This window comes from Trifolium pratense, linkage group LG2 (genome assembly GCF_020283565.1).
Source record: "Trifolium pratense cultivar HEN17-A07 linkage group LG2, ARS_RC_1.1, whole genome shotgun sequence".
NCBI lineage: Eukaryota > Viridiplantae > Streptophyta > Magnoliopsida > Fabales > Fabaceae > Trifolium > Trifolium pratense.
In genome coordinates this window covers 36,719,973-36,740,057 of record NC_060060.1, presented here as the reverse complement: position 1 = coordinate 36,740,057, position 20,085 = coordinate 36,719,973, and the positions used below count along the sequence as shown (strand labels likewise).

Below are 20,085 nucleotides of genomic sequence, written 5' to 3'. Positions count from 1 at the left end.
ACCACGAAAGTTCACATACAACTAAGAAAAATGAGCAAGATATGAATTCTAAAAAAAAAGTACACAACTGCAAGTATTTTAAAACAATTAGTTATTTCTTACGAGAAAATATTTAAAATATATATTTCTACAAACTAACTCAAACAGTCACTCCTTGAAGCTTTGATATCCTACATATTCATTTCCTCTTAAATAAAATTAGTCCTTAAATTTTATACGGAGACAACCTACACAGAGAAGAGAAATTAAGTTAGGAGTAAAGTAATTGTATTGATTAGTTTAGTTAGCCGTCCCTTTCATTTTTTTAACCTAGTTTTCTCTTATTCCACGTCCACCAAAGATAAGTGGTTTATGTTCAATTTCTTATCTGAAACAATCCATCTAAATTGTTTTTCCCTCATTTTTTTTAAATAAGTATTATGCGGCGTTTAGTTTCTCGTCTTGTGTGATGTGTATTCGATTCAAATTAGAAGATTAATCTTGATTCGGTGCATATCCAATCAAATGACTTTGATGATAATGTTATAGATTCGAAGACATGAATATTTCGAACACTTTAAATCTGTCATATTTGTAGACTTAGCCCACCGAAAATGATCAAATACCTAAAATAAAATTTTAAAAATAACTATTCAAACCAAATTTTCATTTTGAAATTTTATAAAAAGTTTATTTGTAAAAAAAATTTATGCAAAATTATTTAACACTATAAGAATTTATTCGAAAAAATTTATAACAAACATGACCATTAATTTTAGTGTTGCGATGCGACTTCCTTCACATATTTATCTTTTTCAATTTTTATGATTTTTTGGATTTAATTGATATGCACCGACGAGGTAAAATAATTTGACACTGTCAACCAATATCAACCATATTTTCCGCCACATCACCCCGCTTCACCTCACCTTCTTGACATGACATGGCAAAATGATGGTTATTTATTGGACGATCGTGTAAAACCATTTTACACCGTCAGTGCATATCAATTAATTTTTTTTTTTGCGTAATATTTTCTACTATTCTAAATTAAAAAAGTTTAATTTGGAAAAGAAAAAAAGAAAGAAGAGAAAACAAGGTGAAAAACTTCGTCAAAAATAATAAAAATAGGCAAGTTCTACCGTGGACAAGTGCATCATATGGTGTATGGTGTACAAGTCACAAATTCTGTTATAACGATTACGAATTTTACAAAATTCACAAGTGAATTGAAAGTTTATATCATATAGATCACTCATAATTTTTTTTTGAAAAAATTAAAAATTATTTGATATGTTAATGAGACTCATAAAAATTTCATAAAAATTAACTGTATTTAATAAAGAGAGGTGCTATATCCGGCGAATGATTTTTCACGACACACCTCACGAAACATGTATTTGGGTCATATATAACTCAATGTTCAAAACAGTTGTATTCACTTTAATTCCAGAATTAGCGGAATACATGCGGGTATTGGTGTTATGTATAGGTAAGTTACACGGTCGTGATAAATTCGTGAATTATGTTTCGCTGTACATAGTGTTTTTCTTTAATAAAAATTTATAAACCGTTAATTTTGACGGATCTCAATAACATATCAAATGATTTTCAACTTTTTTTAAAAAAATTATAATATAAACTTTCAATCTAACGATATATTTTGTAAAATTCGTATTCGTGGATGGTGCATGTATCAGCCAAATAAGGTGAAAAAACTTCTTAATCCCATTAACGAAAACGATGACAATTGAAATCGGAAAATAGATATATCCGATAAGAAAGATAGAAACAGACAAAAGAAGAGATTGAGAGTGTCAGGTAGAGGAAGAGTTTGATCCGATACACACACAGTCATCCCTCCCACTGATAATCGATGTCCTCTCCCGCCGACCCTTTTAGTTCTCGCACTGTCTTCCTCGGCGTCGACGTCGGCACCGGAAGCGCTCGCGCTGGTCCATTTCTACCATTCACCTCTTATTTCCCATTTTCAATTATTTTACTTGGTTTAAATGGATTATGAATTTATTTTATTTGATCGAATGCTTGTGATTTGAATTTGAAAATTTCATCCAAGTTAATATGGTAGGTTGTTTTGATTTATGTTCTATGGTTTTTAATTTGCTACTTGTTTAGTCTCCATGTATACTATATGCTGCTGGAACCAATACGACACAAACACCGACACGTTGACAGATAATAATTTGTGAAAATGATATAATTCAGTGGAATCCTAAGTGTCGGTGTATTATTCAATGTAATTATAAGTGTGGGTGCCGTGTCGGTATCTGACAGCGGTGTGCTTCATAGGATATGGTGATAAACTTTTTAGTCATTGTTGGATGTGACAAACTTATGTAAATGATGCAGTACTCTAACTTTCATACTGATGCAGGCTTGTTTGACGAGGAAGGAAAGCTTCTTGGTTCGTCTAGCAGCCCAATACAAATATGGAAAGATGGTGCCTTTGTTGAGGTAACTCGATTGGATGGACTTTCAGTTAATTCAGTGACTACCATAAGCTTGTGATATATGATATATTGATCAATTAAAGCAATGCAAAGGGTGTGTTTGATTTGCTAAAAAAATAAGAGGCTGGACAAGACAAAAAGGTGTTTGATACTTAAAAGTTTGTCCTGTGTTGTTCTATCATGCACCGTTCTGTCCAGTACTTACTTTTTGCAAACTCAAAACACCCAAATAGTAAATGACATACTCACCCAATAACTAGGGTAGGAATTCAAAGGGAAAATGGTTTTATTTTGTTTTGTTTATTATTACTGTGTATTGAAAATTTGGCAAATGAAGGTAGTCTTAAGATATTGGTCAAGTTGTCATGGGGGTGCGGGTGGCTATAGACAGTTCCCAATTAGTGGGCCTGGTTCCCTGTGAGGCTGTAATATATACTACAGTAAGTCTCTAGCATGGCTGGGGTTTCATGTAAGGACCTAGTATTTACTAGTGCAAATCAACCTGAATCATGTTCTTTAATTTTTATTTGCGCAACTGCTTCCATATATTATGTTGATTTTCCGGATGGGAGTGGTGGTTATGAATTTCTAATTAATTCCTTACTCAGTTGCATATGCTATGGCGATTTCCAATTTCAGTGCTATCATAATGTAGATTCATTCTTTTGTTCTAAACAGCAATCCTCTACAGATATATGGCTTGCAGTTTGTGCCGCTGTAAAAGCAGCTTGCTCTAAAGCAGAAGTTGCACCTATAGAAGTGAAGAGTCTGGGATTTGCAGCTACTTGTTCACTTGGTATGCTGTTTTTCTGAAACTGATGTACCTATTCATGGAAGATTTAATTTTACGTAAAGTAATTGTTACTCATTGTTTATGAATTAGTTGCGGTGGATTCTGACAACTCACCTGTTTCGGTTTCTCGGAGTGGTGATTCAAGAAGAAATGTGATAGTATGGATGGATCATAGAGCTGTAGATCAAGCCGAAAGGATCAATAAAAGTAACTCACCTGTATTGGAATACTGTGGTGGAGCTGTTTCACCTGAAATGCAACCACCAAAGGTACCATCAGAACTAGTCCAATTATTTCATCTCTGGTCATCAATGTAGTGTGGTATCCGTCTCTGTGCAAGGCAATTTTAGACTTCTGTGGTAATGGATGTGCAATTGTTAATAGAATAGTGAATCATAATCTGTATTAGATAAAGTTGAGGACAACATAGTTTATTTGAGTAGGTGACCACTCACACATAGTTGATAGGATTTGAAGGATAACCTACTGACCAATTATTCTTTCACAAAAAAGAGTCTGTGCTCTTTATGATCTTTGTTTTCTTGATTTGTACCATTATATTCTTATTTTAACTTTTGGAGTATATTGCTTACATAATACCTGTCTATTAGAAAATTATATTCCCTACGAGTTTCATTTGAAGTTACTAGACTCGTTAGGTGCTGCATGATACAGTTCATATAGTGTATTGTACTTATATTTTTATGATACTCTGTTTATCGATTCAATTATGGCTTTAGCAAATCTTTACCAATGCAATCTAAATCTCCAGCTTCTATGGGTTAAAGAAAATTTGCAAGAATCTTGGTCAATGGTTCTCAGGTGGATGGACTTGAGTGACTGGTTGTCATACAGGTACTCTATGTTGCTCAAGTCTTCTTGATGTTCAGGATCAATTTGGTGTTCGAGTCTTGTTGTATTTGGATTAATCAGTGGCTGTTTTTTAGGGCTACCGGAGATGATACTCGCAGTCTTTGCACCACAGTTTGTAAATGGACATATCTTGGTCATGCTCACATGCAGCACATCAATGATAAAGTTTCTCGAGATATGGAAGCTTGTGGGTGGGATGATGAGTTTTGGGAGGAAATTGGTTTGGGTGATCTTGTTGAAGGACATCATGCTAAGATAGGTATTCATTTTATTAGAATTGGCCTTGTCAAGACCCAACTATATCAAAAGCTTAATTGTTAGATGATGGATCTTCAATGAATTTATATTACTTCTCAACACACTGCCTGTGCCTGATAGAAGTGTCTTTTGGACTTGAAACGTGGGTAGAAATTCAATTTCTTTAGTCCATAGAGATTTTGATACAAACCATCTCAAAAGTTTCAGACATTAGGTGATAATGGGAATGATTTTATATTTCATCTCTAACAACCTCTTACTTATATTATTAATGACAAACTTTGGATCACCTCACCTACACAAGCGTGCATTATAATTTGAGTCATGACTGTTCTTGTAATAAAATGCAAGTTTCCTGTTTTTGTAGGTGACTTGTACTGAGGCTGAATTTGAAAATGTGCAAATGCTATCGTATATATACTTTTGCAAACCCTATCTGCAATGTATTTTTTTAATTTGCAATTTTTGATATGGAATAGAAAGTATGCAAATACAACCTTGATGACCAGATTATATCAAATTTTTGTTCCTTGTCTAGCAATATTCTTTTCTCTCTCTGGTGCCAATTTGGGTGTGCTAATTTAGCTTCTTCAAAAAAAAAATAAATTCTTTTCTCCCTATGGAAAATCAATGTCTTAAAACAAATGTCACGGAGCAAGATGATTAGTTATCATTATGTTTGAACTTTGGCAATTGCTTGTTTTTTGAAGAATATATATTTTTTGTCATGCACGACCAGTGAAAACTTGGGGCAAGCTTATATATCTGTATTGTGTGCCATTCTTTGTTATTTCTTTCTTCCCACTGCTTATCTTAATACTCAATCAATCACAATAACAGGGCGAAGTGTTGCTTTCCCTGGCCATCCTTTGGGTTCTGGCCTTACCCCTACTGCAGCCCAGGCAAGAATTTTGTAATGAAGATTATGCATTATTTTGAAGTTTGAACTGGTGCTTTCTTGAGGTTCATTAGAAAATCAAACATGCATTTTTTCCCATCTATAAAGTTTTTTTTTCTTTCCACTTTGATGGGACAAACTCCTGTGACGCGGCTGGTTTTAATACTATTAATGGGTTCAAATTTTCAGGAACTAGGTCTTATGCCAGGAATTCCTGTTGGGACATCACTGATTGATGCTCATGCTGGTGGTGTAGGGGTAATTGAAAGTGTGCCCCCATCAGAAGCTGAAGGTTTTCACGACTTACCTTATACTTGTGATTGTAAGTCAATCAGATAAAGCAATATTATTCTTAACTTGAAGAACTTATGTATCCTCAGAGCATGACAAGGAAGCAATTTGCAACCGTATGGTGTTAGTTTGTGGTACTTCTACATGCCATATGGCTGTATCCCGGAGCAAATTGTTCATTCCTGGGATTTGGGGGCCGTTTTGGTCAGGTAGACTACTCTTTTCTCTCCATTTTATCAATTAAATCTAAATCCTGGACCTCATTGTACTTCTTTTGTGAGATTTGAAGTTATTGTGGGTAGCTACCATGGAAAATTAAGCAGTTTAGTTAATACCACGAGTGTTGAAAATTGTAGTTTCAATTGATAAGTGTAATTTTCCTTTTTGCTAATAATTGTGAGTTACTTGGTTGTGGTTGAAAATTCATTAATAGATCTTGCTATGGTTGGAACTTGTATCTCAAAGGTATTCATTTGGGCTGAATATGTCTCATTTTGCATTGATTCTTTTGCACTTGTTTTTAATTTATTATCATAAATGTCATTCATATAGGTGTCTTTCTCAACATATTTCGCATGATTACTTTAATGTTTATTCTTTGAGGAGTGCTAGGAACACCATCTTTCCAATGCTCTCTCTAAACACTCACTTTCTTATTGGGTGAAATAAAAGTGGGTCGCACATTTTGAAAATGGGTCCCACATAAATTGATGAGATCCACATTGATTTCACCCAATGAGAGAGTGAGTGTTAGAGAAAGTGTTGGAAAGAGAGTGTTCTTCGCACTCCTCTTATTCTTTATGGAACATTGGTATTGGCATAAAAAGTAGGAGGTATCTGGTGCTAGGGTTTACATTTGACCCGATAACCTGTCCATCATCGTCTCTTTTAATTAATATTAATTAAATTAGTTATCATTGTTTATGTTGCATCTGCAATGTTGTGATTCATTCTCCTTTATCTGATTTTTCAGCAATGGTACCAGAATATTGGCTGACTGAAGGTGGGCAGAGTGCTACTGGTGCGTTACTGGATCATATAATTGAAAGCCATGCTGCTTCTATAGGCCTTGCAAATCGAGCTGCTTCACAAAGTAAGGTTTTTTCCCCATCATTTGGAATATAATAAATGTTTACATTAACGAGACTGAATATTGTTTTAACAAGGTTAATTTTCTATGCTTCAATATTTCAGACATCTCAGTGTTTGAGCTTCTCAACAAGCTCTTGGAAACACTAATGATTGAGCAAAATCAATCCTTTTTAGGCGCCCTGACTGAAGATTTACATGTTCTTCCTGACTTTCATGGGAACAGGTAATTTGTCAACCAACAACTTTCCTCTTTGTTTTATGCAATATTGGTTTGTGAATAATACACTGTTATATATGTTGGCCCAGGTCTCCCATTGCAGATCCAAAGGCAAAAGGAGTTATCTATGGTTTGACACTTGACACAAGTGACAAACAGTTGGCTCTTCTATACCTGGCAACTGTGCAGGGCATTGCATATGGCACACGTCACATTGTAGAGCATTGTAATGCCCATGGTCACCAAGTAAGGATGCACAATGCCATGACACATATTTGAGGTTATTATCAGTTCTTTGGGTTGGGTATTTTTAACATCCATTGAAATGTACCTTGCTATGAAGGTGAGGATGTGCTAATTAGAGCCCCTGGAGTTACTTGTATAATTGTTGTATATTCCTGTTATGTTGCCAAGTCATTACTCTTGGATGTTGATGCAGCATTGATGGGTTTTCTTACTATAATAGTTTTTCTTTCTTTGCTCACAGATCAACACACTACTTGCATGTGGCGGCCTATCAAAGAACCATATCTACATTCAGGAACATGCTGATATTATTGGTATGTGTTGTATAGGGGTGGGGGCATTATGCAAGTGTATATGCATGCTGATATTACTGGCACAAGTATTTGGGAATTTGGTCCCCTGCAAAATCTAGCTTGAAATTGTTCCATGGTCTGGATTATAGTATCTTAATTTAATTTGTTTTAATTCATCAATAAAATGGCTGTAACTTCATATACATCCAAATGATAAGGAGTCACTGTGGATGGTCAAATGTGTCTATGTTCCGGTTTTTAAGAGTATGATATTGTTGTTTAAAAAAGAAAGAGTATGATATTGTGTGTTCAGCTTTTTGAAAATAATGAATCACATTTATAATTTTCCCAGGCTGCCCTATAATTCTTCCTCGGGAAAGTGAATCTGTGCTCTTGGGTGCTGCTATTCTGGGTGCTGTTGCTACAAAGAAATATAATAGCCTTAGGGAAGCCATGAAATCCCTGAATGCAGCTGGTCAGGTGTGGACACCTTTCTCTCAATCTTTATTACTTACTTTATATAAAACAACTTTTATTGAGATAAAAAATTAAGGCCAATGTCATAAAGTTACATGTTGGGATGGTGCTTTCAAATAGTTCTTCATAATGTTTCATCAAAATTTGCAGTAAAGTGAGAATGAAGTTGGAACTACCAAACTAGTAGAATCCGAAATATGTAGTAAATTAGCATAAATAATGTAGTATCAATTCATATAATGGTAAAATTAATAATTAAGAAACAAACAATTCTTACGAACTCTGCACATTCTTGGTCAAGTTCCTTCTTAAGCTTACTCGAATTTGTTCTGTTTTGTGAAGCATGTCCATTAAATAGTTTGGGATGTGATACTCCTAGTTACTAGTTAAAAAAATGATTTATTATACTCTGTAGTCTGAAGGCACCACCAGAGAGGCTGCATTAACTAATCATATTGTATGCGTCTCAGCTTATTAATTGCGTGTAGATGATTAGGTGAGTTCTGAGCTAGTAAATTCAATTGCATGCGCACTGTATTGACATATTTTGTATTCTAATGGCTTCCTTTAATTGGTGTCTATACTAGTACAAGCCAGGTGTTTCACTTGATGAAAGAAAACTCTGTTGCTCCCAGTTTTCCCCTGAAGGACTAATAAGGTGCATGGGTTTTTGCAGGTTATTCATCCATCTAGTGATCCAAAAGTGAAAAAGTACCATGAGGCCAAATACAAGATATTCCGTGGCCTTTATGAACAGCAACTTTCTAATCGTTCCATCATGGCTCAAGCCTTGGCATAACATTGTAGAATGAATGCTAGGACAGTTGGACTCAAACTTTCAAAAATTGATATTTTGATGTCATATCGATTTTCAGGGCTATGTTTTTCGTGATATGTACATGTTATTTGATGATCAACTTTAATTTGGAAAATATTAAGTCGTGTTAGTTGGTTACTAGTAATTAGTTAGCATATGTATAAAGGCATGGTGTAATATTTTTCAGTTACCTTTGCAAAATTTTTATCAAATTCTTCTTGATCAATACATTTCTCTCTATTCTCTTTATTTTCATGGATATCATGTTAAACATGATTAGGGGTGTGCAAAAAATTTGGTTATCCTTAACCAAATTACTAATCAATTCATATCCAATTTTAGTTTGCAAAATCAATTTAAAAAAAAAATCACACCACTCCAATAAAAAAACACCAATTATAAACCATAACGGCATAACCACATTTTGTAATTTGGTTTGGAATTGGTTTGAAAATTTAGGCCCAATAGCTAATTCAGGCCCAATCTTCAATTTTTTTAAATTCTTTATTATATAATAAAATAATTAATTAAAAGAGGGGTGGAGGACCGGTGGTCAACGCCGGACCACCGGCGGCCGGTGCGGCGGCGCTCCGGTCGGGACGGAGGCGGACGGCGGTTTCCGGCGGACCTCCAGCGACTTTCACGGCGGCCGGCAGTGGTGCTCCGGTGGCCGGCGGTGGTGCTCCGGCGGCCGGCCACCACCAACCACCCATACTATTTTAATATTATTTTATTTTAAAAATCAGATTTTTAATAATTATTTTAAAAATAATTAAAAAAATCAGTTTTTAATGTTTTTAATTTTTAAAAATAAATAAACAAATCAGTTTTTTTTAAAATAATTAAAAAATCAGTTTTTAATGTTTTTAGTTTTTCAAAAATTTAGTATTTTAATTTTTTTTCCTATTTATTAGTTTTTTTTTGTATTTAAAAATCAGATTTTTTAATTTTAAAAATTACTCTTTTTTTAAATAATAAAAAATATTTTTAAAACAATATAAAAAATAAGTTTTCGGCTAAGTAAAAAATAATTTGGGTTTAAAAAAAATATTTTGTGGGTTGATTATAAACCAATTCAATCATAAAATTAATGAAAAAATATGTTTTTAAAATAATTAATAAATCTATTTTTTTTAATCAACTAATAAAAAAAATTAGTTTAAGTAAAAAATCTATTTAAAATTGGATCATGTGAATAACTTAAATTTTATTACAAACCGGTTATAAATTGGTTCGATCCGGTTAATAACCAAATCCAAATTAGTTTTAAAAAATAACCGGTTTGTTATTGAAATGATTTTAGTTTAGAACCAAAACCATCAATTAGGTGTGGTGTGGTGTGGTTTCCAAACCATGCACACCCCTGAACATGATATTAAAGCGAAGTTTACTCAACCTTTATTCAATAGTGGATGACAATAGTTTGAGTTGAATTTAACTTACCATGTCAATCTATTAATTTCCAATTGTCTTCAACTTTGTAAAAGAAAGTTGAATCTATTTCACCTATTTTAAAAAAGAAATTAGAATATATCCAGCAAATAAATAAACCACGAAGTATTTTGAAATTGATAATTATGAAATGTTCTTATCTTATTTGGAACCGGTCGGAAGTGGGAAGATCAGCAAACACTAATCTTATAACGAAAACACAGGAAAAAATAATTTGGAATCCACTAGAAAGAGAATAAACTCTCAAAATTTTATAATAAACTATAATTTGAATTGATTTTAAATATGTTTGTTTGCCTTTAAATAGACTTACGATAGAAACAAACTTTTTTTTTGACACACAATAAAAACAAACTTTTAAAAAGATAATAACTAACTTATTTCAAATTTATTATCTTTTAAATTTAAAAGATAACTAGAATAATAATAACAACTAATAATATATTTTTTTTGAAGGAACGACTAATAATATTGAAAATAAAACAAACTCAAATAAAATAAACTTAAAAAAATAATAACAACTGACCAGGATTCAAGCTTATCTTCTTTTGACGATGCAAAACTTCTTTGATAAGCACCGCCTTATGTTATGGTGAGTTTGTTAATAAAATATTTTTGTTGGTAAAAAAAAAACAAAAGACATACCTTATATTACGGTGAGTTTGTTAATAAATGATTTTTTTTACTAAAAAAAAGAAGATATTGTTGGTATTATGAAAAATCCAAAAATAATTTTTTTTATCTTCGTATAGATTATACTTATTCATATATTGTGAATTTGTGATGGATATTGTTGCTAATCACCCGTAAAAAAAAATCCAGTATCCAATCTAATGTTGTTAGATAGTTGATTAAGGGAAGTAAATAAACGCTAAACCTTAACAAAGTGTGTGAACTTATTTCCTTTTTTAGTTTTACCATCATAAAGTTAAAAACAGAAAGGTGAAGTTAAACTAATCACTAATTTGATGAATGAATGATACAGTAGCGTAACATGAACATCATGAAATCATGAACACGTAGAATCCAATCTACTACTGAACAACACAATTTATGTCGGGATATATTTAAGGATTCCTTACATTGCATTACATAAAAAAAAACAAAACAAAACAAATTAAATTGTTTGTTTTGTTGTTGAGTTTTGTGCGGTCACGTCACGTTGAAGAAAGATGAAAAAAGAACAGCATATGCGAAAAAGATAAAATAATATGCGGAAAATACCGTTACGAGATCATGCCACGTGTACTATATACATGGCAACTTGCCATAGCATCTTGGAACCATCCATTCATTCATCGTCACAACCCCACCACTCTCTCTTCTTCTCTTCCCATGGCGTTTCATCACCATCTTCTTCTTCATCATATTCAATTCCATCGTTAAATTTATATCTTCAATCTCTTTCCTTTTTCATCTCTCAGCTCAAACTACTCTCCACAACGACACAATCTTAATAACTAATTAATAACTGTGCCTTTGTGTGTGTGTGTGGGAGAGACCAAAAACCAAACCAAATACGTTACGTTTCACAAACCCATCAAATATTTTTTCATTGGGTCATTTAAATTTCAAATTTTGATATCTGGGTCGTTTCATATTTCTCATCTCAGGTATCGCTACTTCTTTCCTCTAAACTTGGATCTGTATTCAAGGGGAGTCTTTTTGTTTCTAATCATTAATATAATTATTATTATTGGTTCTTAGTTAGTAGTTAATCTCCAAAACGTGATTTTTTTTCCTTCTGTTTTATGATGTTAACGTGATTTGAAATCATAAACTTACAAAGCAAAATCACTGTGTGTGGTTTCTGTTGGAGATTGGTTTGAAACTTTTGAGAGTTGTATGATGTGATGTGTAATAAAGGGTTTCAATGCTTGAGCGAGTCTGAGACTATAATTGATCATAGACAGCATTTTATTATGATGGATAGTCCTACAGCCGTTAGATCGCCGGCCACAGCCACCACAACCGGTTCCGGTTCAAATGATGATGGTCGGCGTGTTAAATTTTTGTGTAGTTTTCTAGGTAGTATAATGCCACGTCCACAAGATGGGAAACTACGATATGTTGGTGGAGAGACGAGAATTGTGAGTGTTTCGAGAGATATTAGCTTTGAGGAGTTGATGGGGAAGATGAGGGAGTTGTATGAAGGTGTTGCTGTGTTGAAGTATCAGCAACCTGATGAAGATCTTGATGCACTTGTATCTGTTGTTAATGACGATGATGTGGTTAACATGATGGAAGAGTATGATAAGTTAGGTTCGGGGGATGGGTTCACTAGGCTTAGGATTTTCTTGTTTTCGCAATCCGAGCAAGATGGTTCGGCACACTTCATTGATGGGGATGATCCTGAGAGGAGGTATGTGGATGCGTTGAATAGTTTAAATGATGCTTCTGAGTTACGGAGGTTGCAACAGATGGAGTTTCCTATGATTGGTACCCTCGAGGATATCTGTGTGGCTGATCGGTTCATTAATCCTATTGCCGTGGAAAATGGGATTCATAGCCAGAGAAGTGGGGAACTAGCCATGTCACCATATAGTTTGCATCATATCCCTATCCAGCACCAGCAACCTATGGGTCAGAGGTATAATGAAATTGATGCTCAGTGGAATCCTGGTTATTATTCTCCTAGGCATCATGGTCAGTGTCACCATGACTCCAGATCATCATTGGTTGACTATCCATCTTCTCCATCTGGCACAAGGTACCATGCGCCATTCCCTGAGATGCCAGATAAGGGCATTGATAGAGTGCCAGATGAGTATGCTCGGCATCACGTAAATCACCATCCTTTATACGACAATCATCCACAGTATCCTGAAAACGTTGTGTGGCTGCCAACTGGAGCAACACATGGTGATAAGTCCGGTTTTCCAGCCAACCTTCATCATGGTTCTCATGCTCTTGAAGTGGAGCACTGTCGCATGGGTTTTCAGAGAGCTCAACCACATTTGGAGCATCCTAATATGCTTCCACCTGTTGCCATTCCATGTCCGGAATGCCCCTCAAGCAGGGATGCTCTCACAGTGAATGCTGATGGCAAGTTACAGCCTACAATGTATCCGAATGATACTCAGAATCATGAGAGAGGATGTGGTTTACAGCATCAGGGTTCTGGAAGAATGAGTGATCATTATGTTGGCGATGTTCCTATTATTAATTTCCCTCCTGGTCATGGTAGCATGATTGATGGACATGTTCTTCCTTCCAATCATGTTCATCAACAGGTTGGACCTGAATTGGGGGTTGAACTGTTCCCTGACCAAACCATGGCTGCTATACCGCATCTAAAACTTCCTTCGTTGGAAGAACGGAGTGTGCAGTATGGAAAGACATCTTCTCCTTATGGAGTAGATAATAATTACGCTGTGCCTTGTGGACATGCACCTGGTTATACTCTTTGGAGAAACGGTCCGACTCCAGTTCATATTGGATCACCACACGAGGCAACTACTCCACCTCAGCCGGTTGATGGTGTGATAAATACTGGAAGAATCAGGGGAGAGGGCAGTCCAGGTTTTTTTGTTGGACCAGATAGTCAAAATCTTTGGGTTGATTCGTCACAGAAATTTTCAGGTCATGATGGGCCAGCCATCCCCGAATACCCTTATGCAAATGCTTCGAAGTTGAATCCAATGATCACCTGTCAGGAAAATAAACACCCAATTATTTTAGATGCCATTCATCCTCCACAGGACGTAAACGCTAGTACCTGCTTGGAACCTGTGCAGCTGCAAAAATCTTCTCTTAATATGGTTCACAATAATGAGGTTTTAAAAATTGACTCTCATTTGACTGAAGTGATCAGTTTGCAATCTATAAGTTTGCTTGGAGAAGGAAAAAAAACAAAAAATAAGGATAATGTTGTTGCTTCTGTTGACTGTAAAAATTCATTTTCAAAACCCACATCAGAGTGTCGACATGTCGAAAAACTGAATGATAAGAACTGTTCTGCTCATGAAGATTCTAAGCATTTAGCTGATCAATTCAATATCTTGCCTGAGTTAATTGCTTCTGTTAAAAAGGCTGCATTAGAATGTCACGATGAGGTGAAACCTACACGTGAAGAACATGTCAATTGTCAGATTGATAATTCAAATACTAAAGAAGAAACAGCAAATGAAGTTGAACCAGTGGTGAGGATTTGAAATGAAGTTATTTTATTTTCTTATTTCAAAAGGAAAATGTGATCTTTTTTTTTTTTTTTTGCTTTCACATTGGCTTATATGTTATTTGTGTTTATTCGTCATGTAGAATGCTCATGGTGATTTAGAATTGGACACTGAAAACGACCATGTTGTTACTTCTAAAATCGAGCCTACTAAGGCCGAGGCAGAAGCAATTGCTAGGGGATTACAGGTTTTCATCTCATCTTACTCAAAACCATTATATTCATATCGCTTTTTGTTTTGAGCTCTTTTATGGTCTTTCTTTTCCCACATGAGTCTGGTTTGATGGTTGGCTGATAATTTTTCAGACAATTAGAAATGATGATTTGGAGGAGGTCCGTGAGCTAGGTTCTGGAACTTATGGGGCTGTTTATCATGGGAAATGGAAAGGTTCCGATGTCGCCATTAAGAGAATAAAAGCCAGTTGTTTTTCTGGAAGACCATCAGAAAGAGCAAGATTGGTAATATTAATATCTGATAGTTTTTCCTTTTGTTTACGTAACTGTTAATAAACTCCAGTTTTTCTTGCTTACTAGAAGTTTTGTCTATATTGAAACATTCATTAAAGCCCAATCTGTGTAGTGATTTCATTTTGGTTGTTATCTCAGATTGCAGATTTTTGGAAGGAGGCATTAATGCTGAGTTCATTGCATCATCCGAATGTTGTATCCTTCTATGGCATTGTTCGTGATGGCCCTGATGGGTCTTTAGCAACAGTGACAGAATTCATGGTTAATGGATCTTTGAAACAGTTCTTGCATAAGAAGGACAGGTATGCATGAGTTTTTTTTTTTCTCATGGTTAATGGATCTTTGGAAAAAAATTGTGGACTGGTAATTTATCATCTGTGTTGTTTTTTCTGAGGAATTTAACAGAACAATAGATCGTCGGAAGAGGCTCATTATAGCCATGGATGCTGCATTTGGGATGGAGTATTTGCATGGAAAGAACATAGTGCATTTTGATTTGAAATGTGAGAATCTATTGGTCAACATGAGAGATCCACAACGACCTGTCTGCAAGGTAATCTTGAGCATTACAATAAAATAATTCGTTATCTAAATAGACAAATTTCATATGGTAATGCAACACACACACAGCAACCTGCTAGAAGAGATTGAAACAATGTCTATATCTTTTTTCCAGATTGGTGATTTGGGTCTATCAAAGGTTAAGCAGCACACACTAGTGTCCGGAGGGGTACGCGGAACTTTACCTTGGATGGCACCTGAACTTCTTAGTGGGAAAAGCCATATGGTGTCAGAGAAGGTATTCTTTGCATAACTATTTGACTTGGCGTTAATAATACCTCTTTCGTCTTTTCAGATGATGATCTCCTTATATATCTATACTTGCTTGTGCTGTAGATCGATGTTTACTCTTTTGGGATAGTCATGTGGGAACTACTCACAGGGGATGAACCTTACGCTGATATGCATTGTGCTTCAATAATAGGTGAGAACCATGTTTTGATTCTACCATATATTCTTATCAAAGATGTGCATGTTAGAGTATTGGTGCACTGACACACACAATATTGACACGTCAGCACTGATAACAATTTAAGTGCAATGTATGTAACTACGTGCATCGGTGTCGTGTCAGACACAAAACATGCCTTCAATATGAAGTGTCAGTGCTACATAGTTCAAAAGAACATGATACATATCAATGTTTACTATTGTCTTTGTTTCGTAGGAGGAATTGTGAACAACACTTTACGTCCTCAAAGCCCAACATGGTGCGATCCCGAGTGGAAGTCTCTAATGGAAAGTTGTTGGGCTTCCGATCCTATAGAAAGGCCATCATTTGCAGAAATTTCCAAGAAGCTGAGGAGTATGGCTGCTTCAATGAATGTGAAATAGTAAATTGATCTTGAAACACTCAATCACCCTTCTTACGTTATATTTAGCCTAGAATTGGTATAATCGAAGGGAAATAAGGTGAAGCATCGTTCTTCCCATTCAAGGCGCCGACAAGCTTAGCTTTTAAAGGGGCAAATATATATTTAAAGGAGTATTCAACCTTATACAAGCTTGTATTGTAATATCATATCATATCAATGCCTTGGTTTAGTCTAAACAGTCTTTTAAATTACCACCTTTAATGGTATTTACTTAGTGCAGTTTAGTGCACTATAGCATGGATTTTCTCCGGTAGCGGCATGGCAGGAATATCAGTATGTCACATTGTAAGTGATTTTGTTAATATGTAGTTTCAAATTACTGGCTCAAAATGTTTTTCTCTTGGTAATGAAGGTAATTTTGATTGTCCTATGATGTTTTGTTTTTGCAGTTTTAACGTGATAATCAACTGAGGAGGAACCATGCTTCTGGAGAGATGTGTATATAATTAACCAACATGTCTCTTGTGCTTCATATGGAGAGGATAATGATGAATTATGCTTTCCATATACAGATGGAACAAATTCATTTTGCTTTATTATATTTATATGATACATATTTTCAATCATATTCCATAAAAAAAATTCATTCATATGAATCTGCATACTGCATACTCAATGACGTGTTTCATATTTTTAAATTTTAACTGATAAAATACATTAAAGCTAACTATGATAATACTAAACTATAATAAAATCGAAATCAAATTATTTTATAAAAAATCCCAACCAAAAGATATCCATGATGGTCAACAACACATTGAAAAAACACTGATACGTATTACAGTTTTTACTGGTGTATTAATAATTTAATATGTTCAAGGGACAAAATAAATATATTCAACACTTTAACCTAACTCAACACTTTTAATTTTTACACTTAGGTTTGGTCGGAGGTTATAGCTTATAAGTTCATATGATAAAAAAAATTTATTTGGTAAACGTTTTTAAAAAATAACTTTTAGCTTACTTTTTAAACGCTATTTCAAGTAGCTTATGAGTTTGTCATTTTTTCTCGAATTTAGCTAGTTTATTTGTTCATGAGCTATCCACTATTTTTTAGCTGGACTTATAAATATACTAGTCAACACATTGAAAAATCTGACTATTGTGACCAAACGCTTTTAAGTCCTTATATGACATTGATGAAAATTACAAACATGTTATTTTTAGTACATTTTGGAACACTTTTGTGTTACTGATTGATTATTGTTCTAACATATACATTCATTAGTCAACAAGCCATTGACTTCACAATAAAGACCAAATGTGTAGAACAAAAACCATAATTGCAAAAAAATCACATAATTAACACCACGTTCACTCCGATGATCCATCTAAAAATATTGGTTAATGATTATATAATCAAAGTTTTAAGTAAGATGCTGTATGTACTATATCATATTCATCATCACCAACTCTGAATTGTGAAGAAAATCCACAAGGTCAATTTGTGTGACATAATCATCAATATCTACTCCTCTCAATATTACTAGTACCTAACACACGCGTTGGACCTTTGTTTTAAAGTCAAACTAATTAAGCTGACTTTTTATGTACTTGTTTAGTATTTTATAACATTGACTGATACAGTATAAAATATATTGTCGGATAATAAAATTGTTGTCCAAATAACATTTCTCTTATCCGATATAGATGAATCGCCAACAAATGAATTCATGCACATTAGATTTTATGCGTTACAATAGCAAAGATTAAAAGCAACAATTTTTTGAATTTACAGAGACTGAATTCAAACAATTAAAAGATAGGAGAAAGCTAAAAGATATTATAATAACAAAGTCTAAAATTCATATTTAAACTAAGATATAAAATGTAGTTGTGAGTTTCGACGTGTTTAACTCAATTGATAAAGATATCACATTATACATGCAAGAGTCATGGTTCGAACTCCGACACTTTATTTATTAACTTTAAAGGTGAAATTCTAACTACTTGTTTCCTTGAAAAAAAAATGTAAATATGATACATCAACAAATATAAAGGTTACAATATTACTAAAACAAGTCACTAAGTTAGGCATTTGACATTTGTTGGGAGTTTATACAATTATACCTATGTTGATAATATTCTACAAAAAGTGCATGAAACAGATCAGATAATAACAATTTAGATTTTTATTTATTTTATATATCAATCCTTTATTAATTAGCACTCATACGTATTCGTTGAACTTCCTGCAATAAGTGGTGATTAGTGTCATGTTAAATAAGAATTAATATGAAATTAAGTTAATGGAGTTTAAGTCTCCCATGGTAGCATCTTTGTCAACCCTAGTGACGACACATACAAGAGTGTGATCTTCTTCGATCCTAAATCCTTTTCTATTTTTTATTAAAACGACTTTATTTCACCATCCTTATCTTAATTATTCTAATTAAAACAATAAATTATACAAAGTGAATTACAGGTGTTGTGATAGGAATGTTATCCATGCTCGGATCAATCACCATATATATAAAATCTAATCTAATTAATCATGTTCATGTATATATGTCTACCAAAAGCAGAATCAAGTAATTTGGTAGTATAATTTAATTTTTTTTACTATCATTAGAAGGGCTAAAATCTGTTGAGGATATATCTTAGCTGGCATTTCTTCTAATTAATCACCAAAATTATGGTTGTGTTGTGTGGTAAGAATTAAATACCATTCTCCTTAATTAAGTTAATTTCTCTGTTTATTTTTTATATTTCTTCAAAAGACTAAAATGAGGCAGAGATATATGTCTTATTAATTTTTAAAATAAATTAATGAGAAGTAGAAGCTATAATATTAAGAAAACTATTATGAAGATATTTTTTTACATCATATATGAGCTTGATGACAAAACTCTTTAACATAAAAAGTCAAACATAAAAACGATTTTTGATTGGTTGAAAATGTAATTTTTTTTATCACATTCATTTTGTATAAAAATTAAAGTCGTCGTAAATTTCGATTGTATCAGTACAAAAAATATTAACTTAATGATAAGAGTTTGATCTTGTAATTTTTATGAATAAAGTTCAAGTTCTTTTGAAAAAGTTGTAAAATAACTATCGTGTAATTTTATCTATATTTATATTATATATAAAGAGGATACATGAGTTTTGATGTGGACTTTTCATAATATCAACAATATCCTTGATTTTTTTAGTAGCAACAAAAATCTTTTATTAACAAACTCACCATAACATAAAACACATCTTTTTTTCTAGCAGCAAAAATCTTTTATTAATAAATTGACCCTAACATAAGGCATGCATTTTTTTTGGACATAAGTTAGACACAGGTAGGCGCAGAACGCGCCTGCCTGGCCCGCTAGTTTAATAATAATAATAATAATAATAATTTCACGCTCTTCTCCATTTTTTTAATTAAATCATTCATAATTTAAGATAATCAAATTAAATACATTATAATTATTTTATACTTCAATAAATAAATGAGTGAAGAAATTAAAGAAGGTAATTAATATGATTTTTGGTTTATGCTCTTCATGTTTATCCTCTCATCACAACTATGTTCACTAACTTTTATTGGTCTTCTTGATGATGAAATATACTGTTCTTTTTCCTTGTATACTCACTTTATTTTTTAATATGAAAAATTAATAGAGCGTCAATGCAAAGATTCTTAGTTAAGGAGAAAGACAAGAAGAAGTATGATATCTTCTTCCCAAAGATCAGAGACTATTTGCTGAAAAAGATATTAATGTTTATAAACTTTGAGAGCCAAATGCTTTTTGAAATTTTGATGGTTTCTTCTTGTTATATTTCTATAAGGTTTTGGTTCCAAGCCTTTATTTTCCTGCTTCTTGATTAAAAAAATAACAAGGTGGAATAT

At 33.5% G+C, this 20,085-nt stretch overlaps 2 protein-coding genes across 5 annotated transcripts; both read left to right on the top strand.

The window, feature by feature from the left end:
• Window positions 1-1,670: 1,670 nt before the first annotated feature.
• Window positions 1,671-8,931, top strand: LOC123907338 (FGGY carbohydrate kinase domain-containing protein). 4 transcript variants are annotated; one of them, XM_045957552.1, is made up of 15 exons: window positions 1,671-1,934; window positions 2,375-2,454; window positions 3,129-3,246; window positions 3,334-3,512; window positions 4,016-4,098; window positions 4,191-4,375; window positions 5,215-5,276; window positions 5,462-5,564; window positions 5,653-5,772; window positions 6,537-6,656; window positions 6,758-6,878; window positions 6,962-7,118; window positions 7,360-7,432; window positions 7,764-7,891; window positions 8,565-8,931. In XM_045957552.1, exons 1-15 carry the CDS (start codon window positions 1,856-1,858, stop codon window positions 8,685-8,687), a joined length of 1,731 nt encoding a protein of 576 aa, XP_045813508.1. In that variant the 5' UTR covers window positions 1,671-1,855; the 3' UTR covers window positions 8,688-8,931. The 4 variants fall into 4 exon arrangements, 2 of the variants coding, with proteins under 2 accessions (XP_045813508.1, XP_045813509.1); XR_006809208.1 differs by lacking the exon at window positions 8,565-8,931 and having other exon boundaries at window positions 1,680-1,934; window positions 6,962-7,215; window positions 7,764-7,843; XR_006809207.1 differs by lacking the exon at window positions 8,565-8,931 and having other exon boundaries at window positions 1,681-1,934; window positions 6,962-7,152; window positions 7,764-7,843.
• A 2,181-nt stretch (window positions 8,932-11,112) lies between these two features.
• On the top strand, window positions 11,113-16,828 carry LOC123909448. Its single transcript, XM_045960291.1, has 9 exons — window positions 11,113-14,299; window positions 14,418-14,522; window positions 14,641-14,793; window positions 14,941-15,104; window positions 15,208-15,355; window positions 15,479-15,601; window positions 15,700-15,787; window positions 16,031-16,523; window positions 16,628-16,828. The coding sequence occupies exons 1-8, from the start codon at window positions 12,011-12,013 to the stop codon at window positions 16,195-16,197; spliced, it is 3,237 nt and encodes a 1,078-aa protein (XP_045816247.1). The 5' UTR covers window positions 11,113-12,010; the 3' UTR covers window positions 16,198-16,523; window positions 16,628-16,828.
• The last annotated feature ends 3,257 nt before the right edge of the window (window positions 16,829-20,085 follow it).

Coding starts and splice junctions, on each gene's coding strand:
- LOC123907338 (XM_045957552.1), top strand. CDS start 1,856: ATGTCCTCTCCCGCCGACCCTTTTAGTTCTCGCACTGTCTTCCTCGGC. Junction 3,247..3,333: donor TGCAGCTACTTGTTCACTTG/GTATGCTGTTTT, acceptor TTTATGAATTAG/TTGCGGTGGATTCTGACAAC. Junction 7,433..7,763: donor GGAACATGCTGATATTATTG/GTATGTGTTGTA, acceptor TAATTTTCCCAG/GCTGCCCTATAATTCTTCCT.
- LOC123909448 (XM_045960291.1), top strand. CDS start 12,011: ATGTGTAATAAAGGGTTTCAATGCTTGAGCGAGTCTGAGACTATAATT. Junction 15,105..15,207: donor TTCTTGCATAAGAAGGACAG/GTATGCATGAGT, acceptor GGAATTTAACAG/AACAATAGATCGTCGGAAGA. Junction 15,788..16,030: donor GCATTGTGCTTCAATAATAG/GTGAGAACCATG, acceptor TTTGTTTCGTAG/GAGGAATTGTGAACAACACT.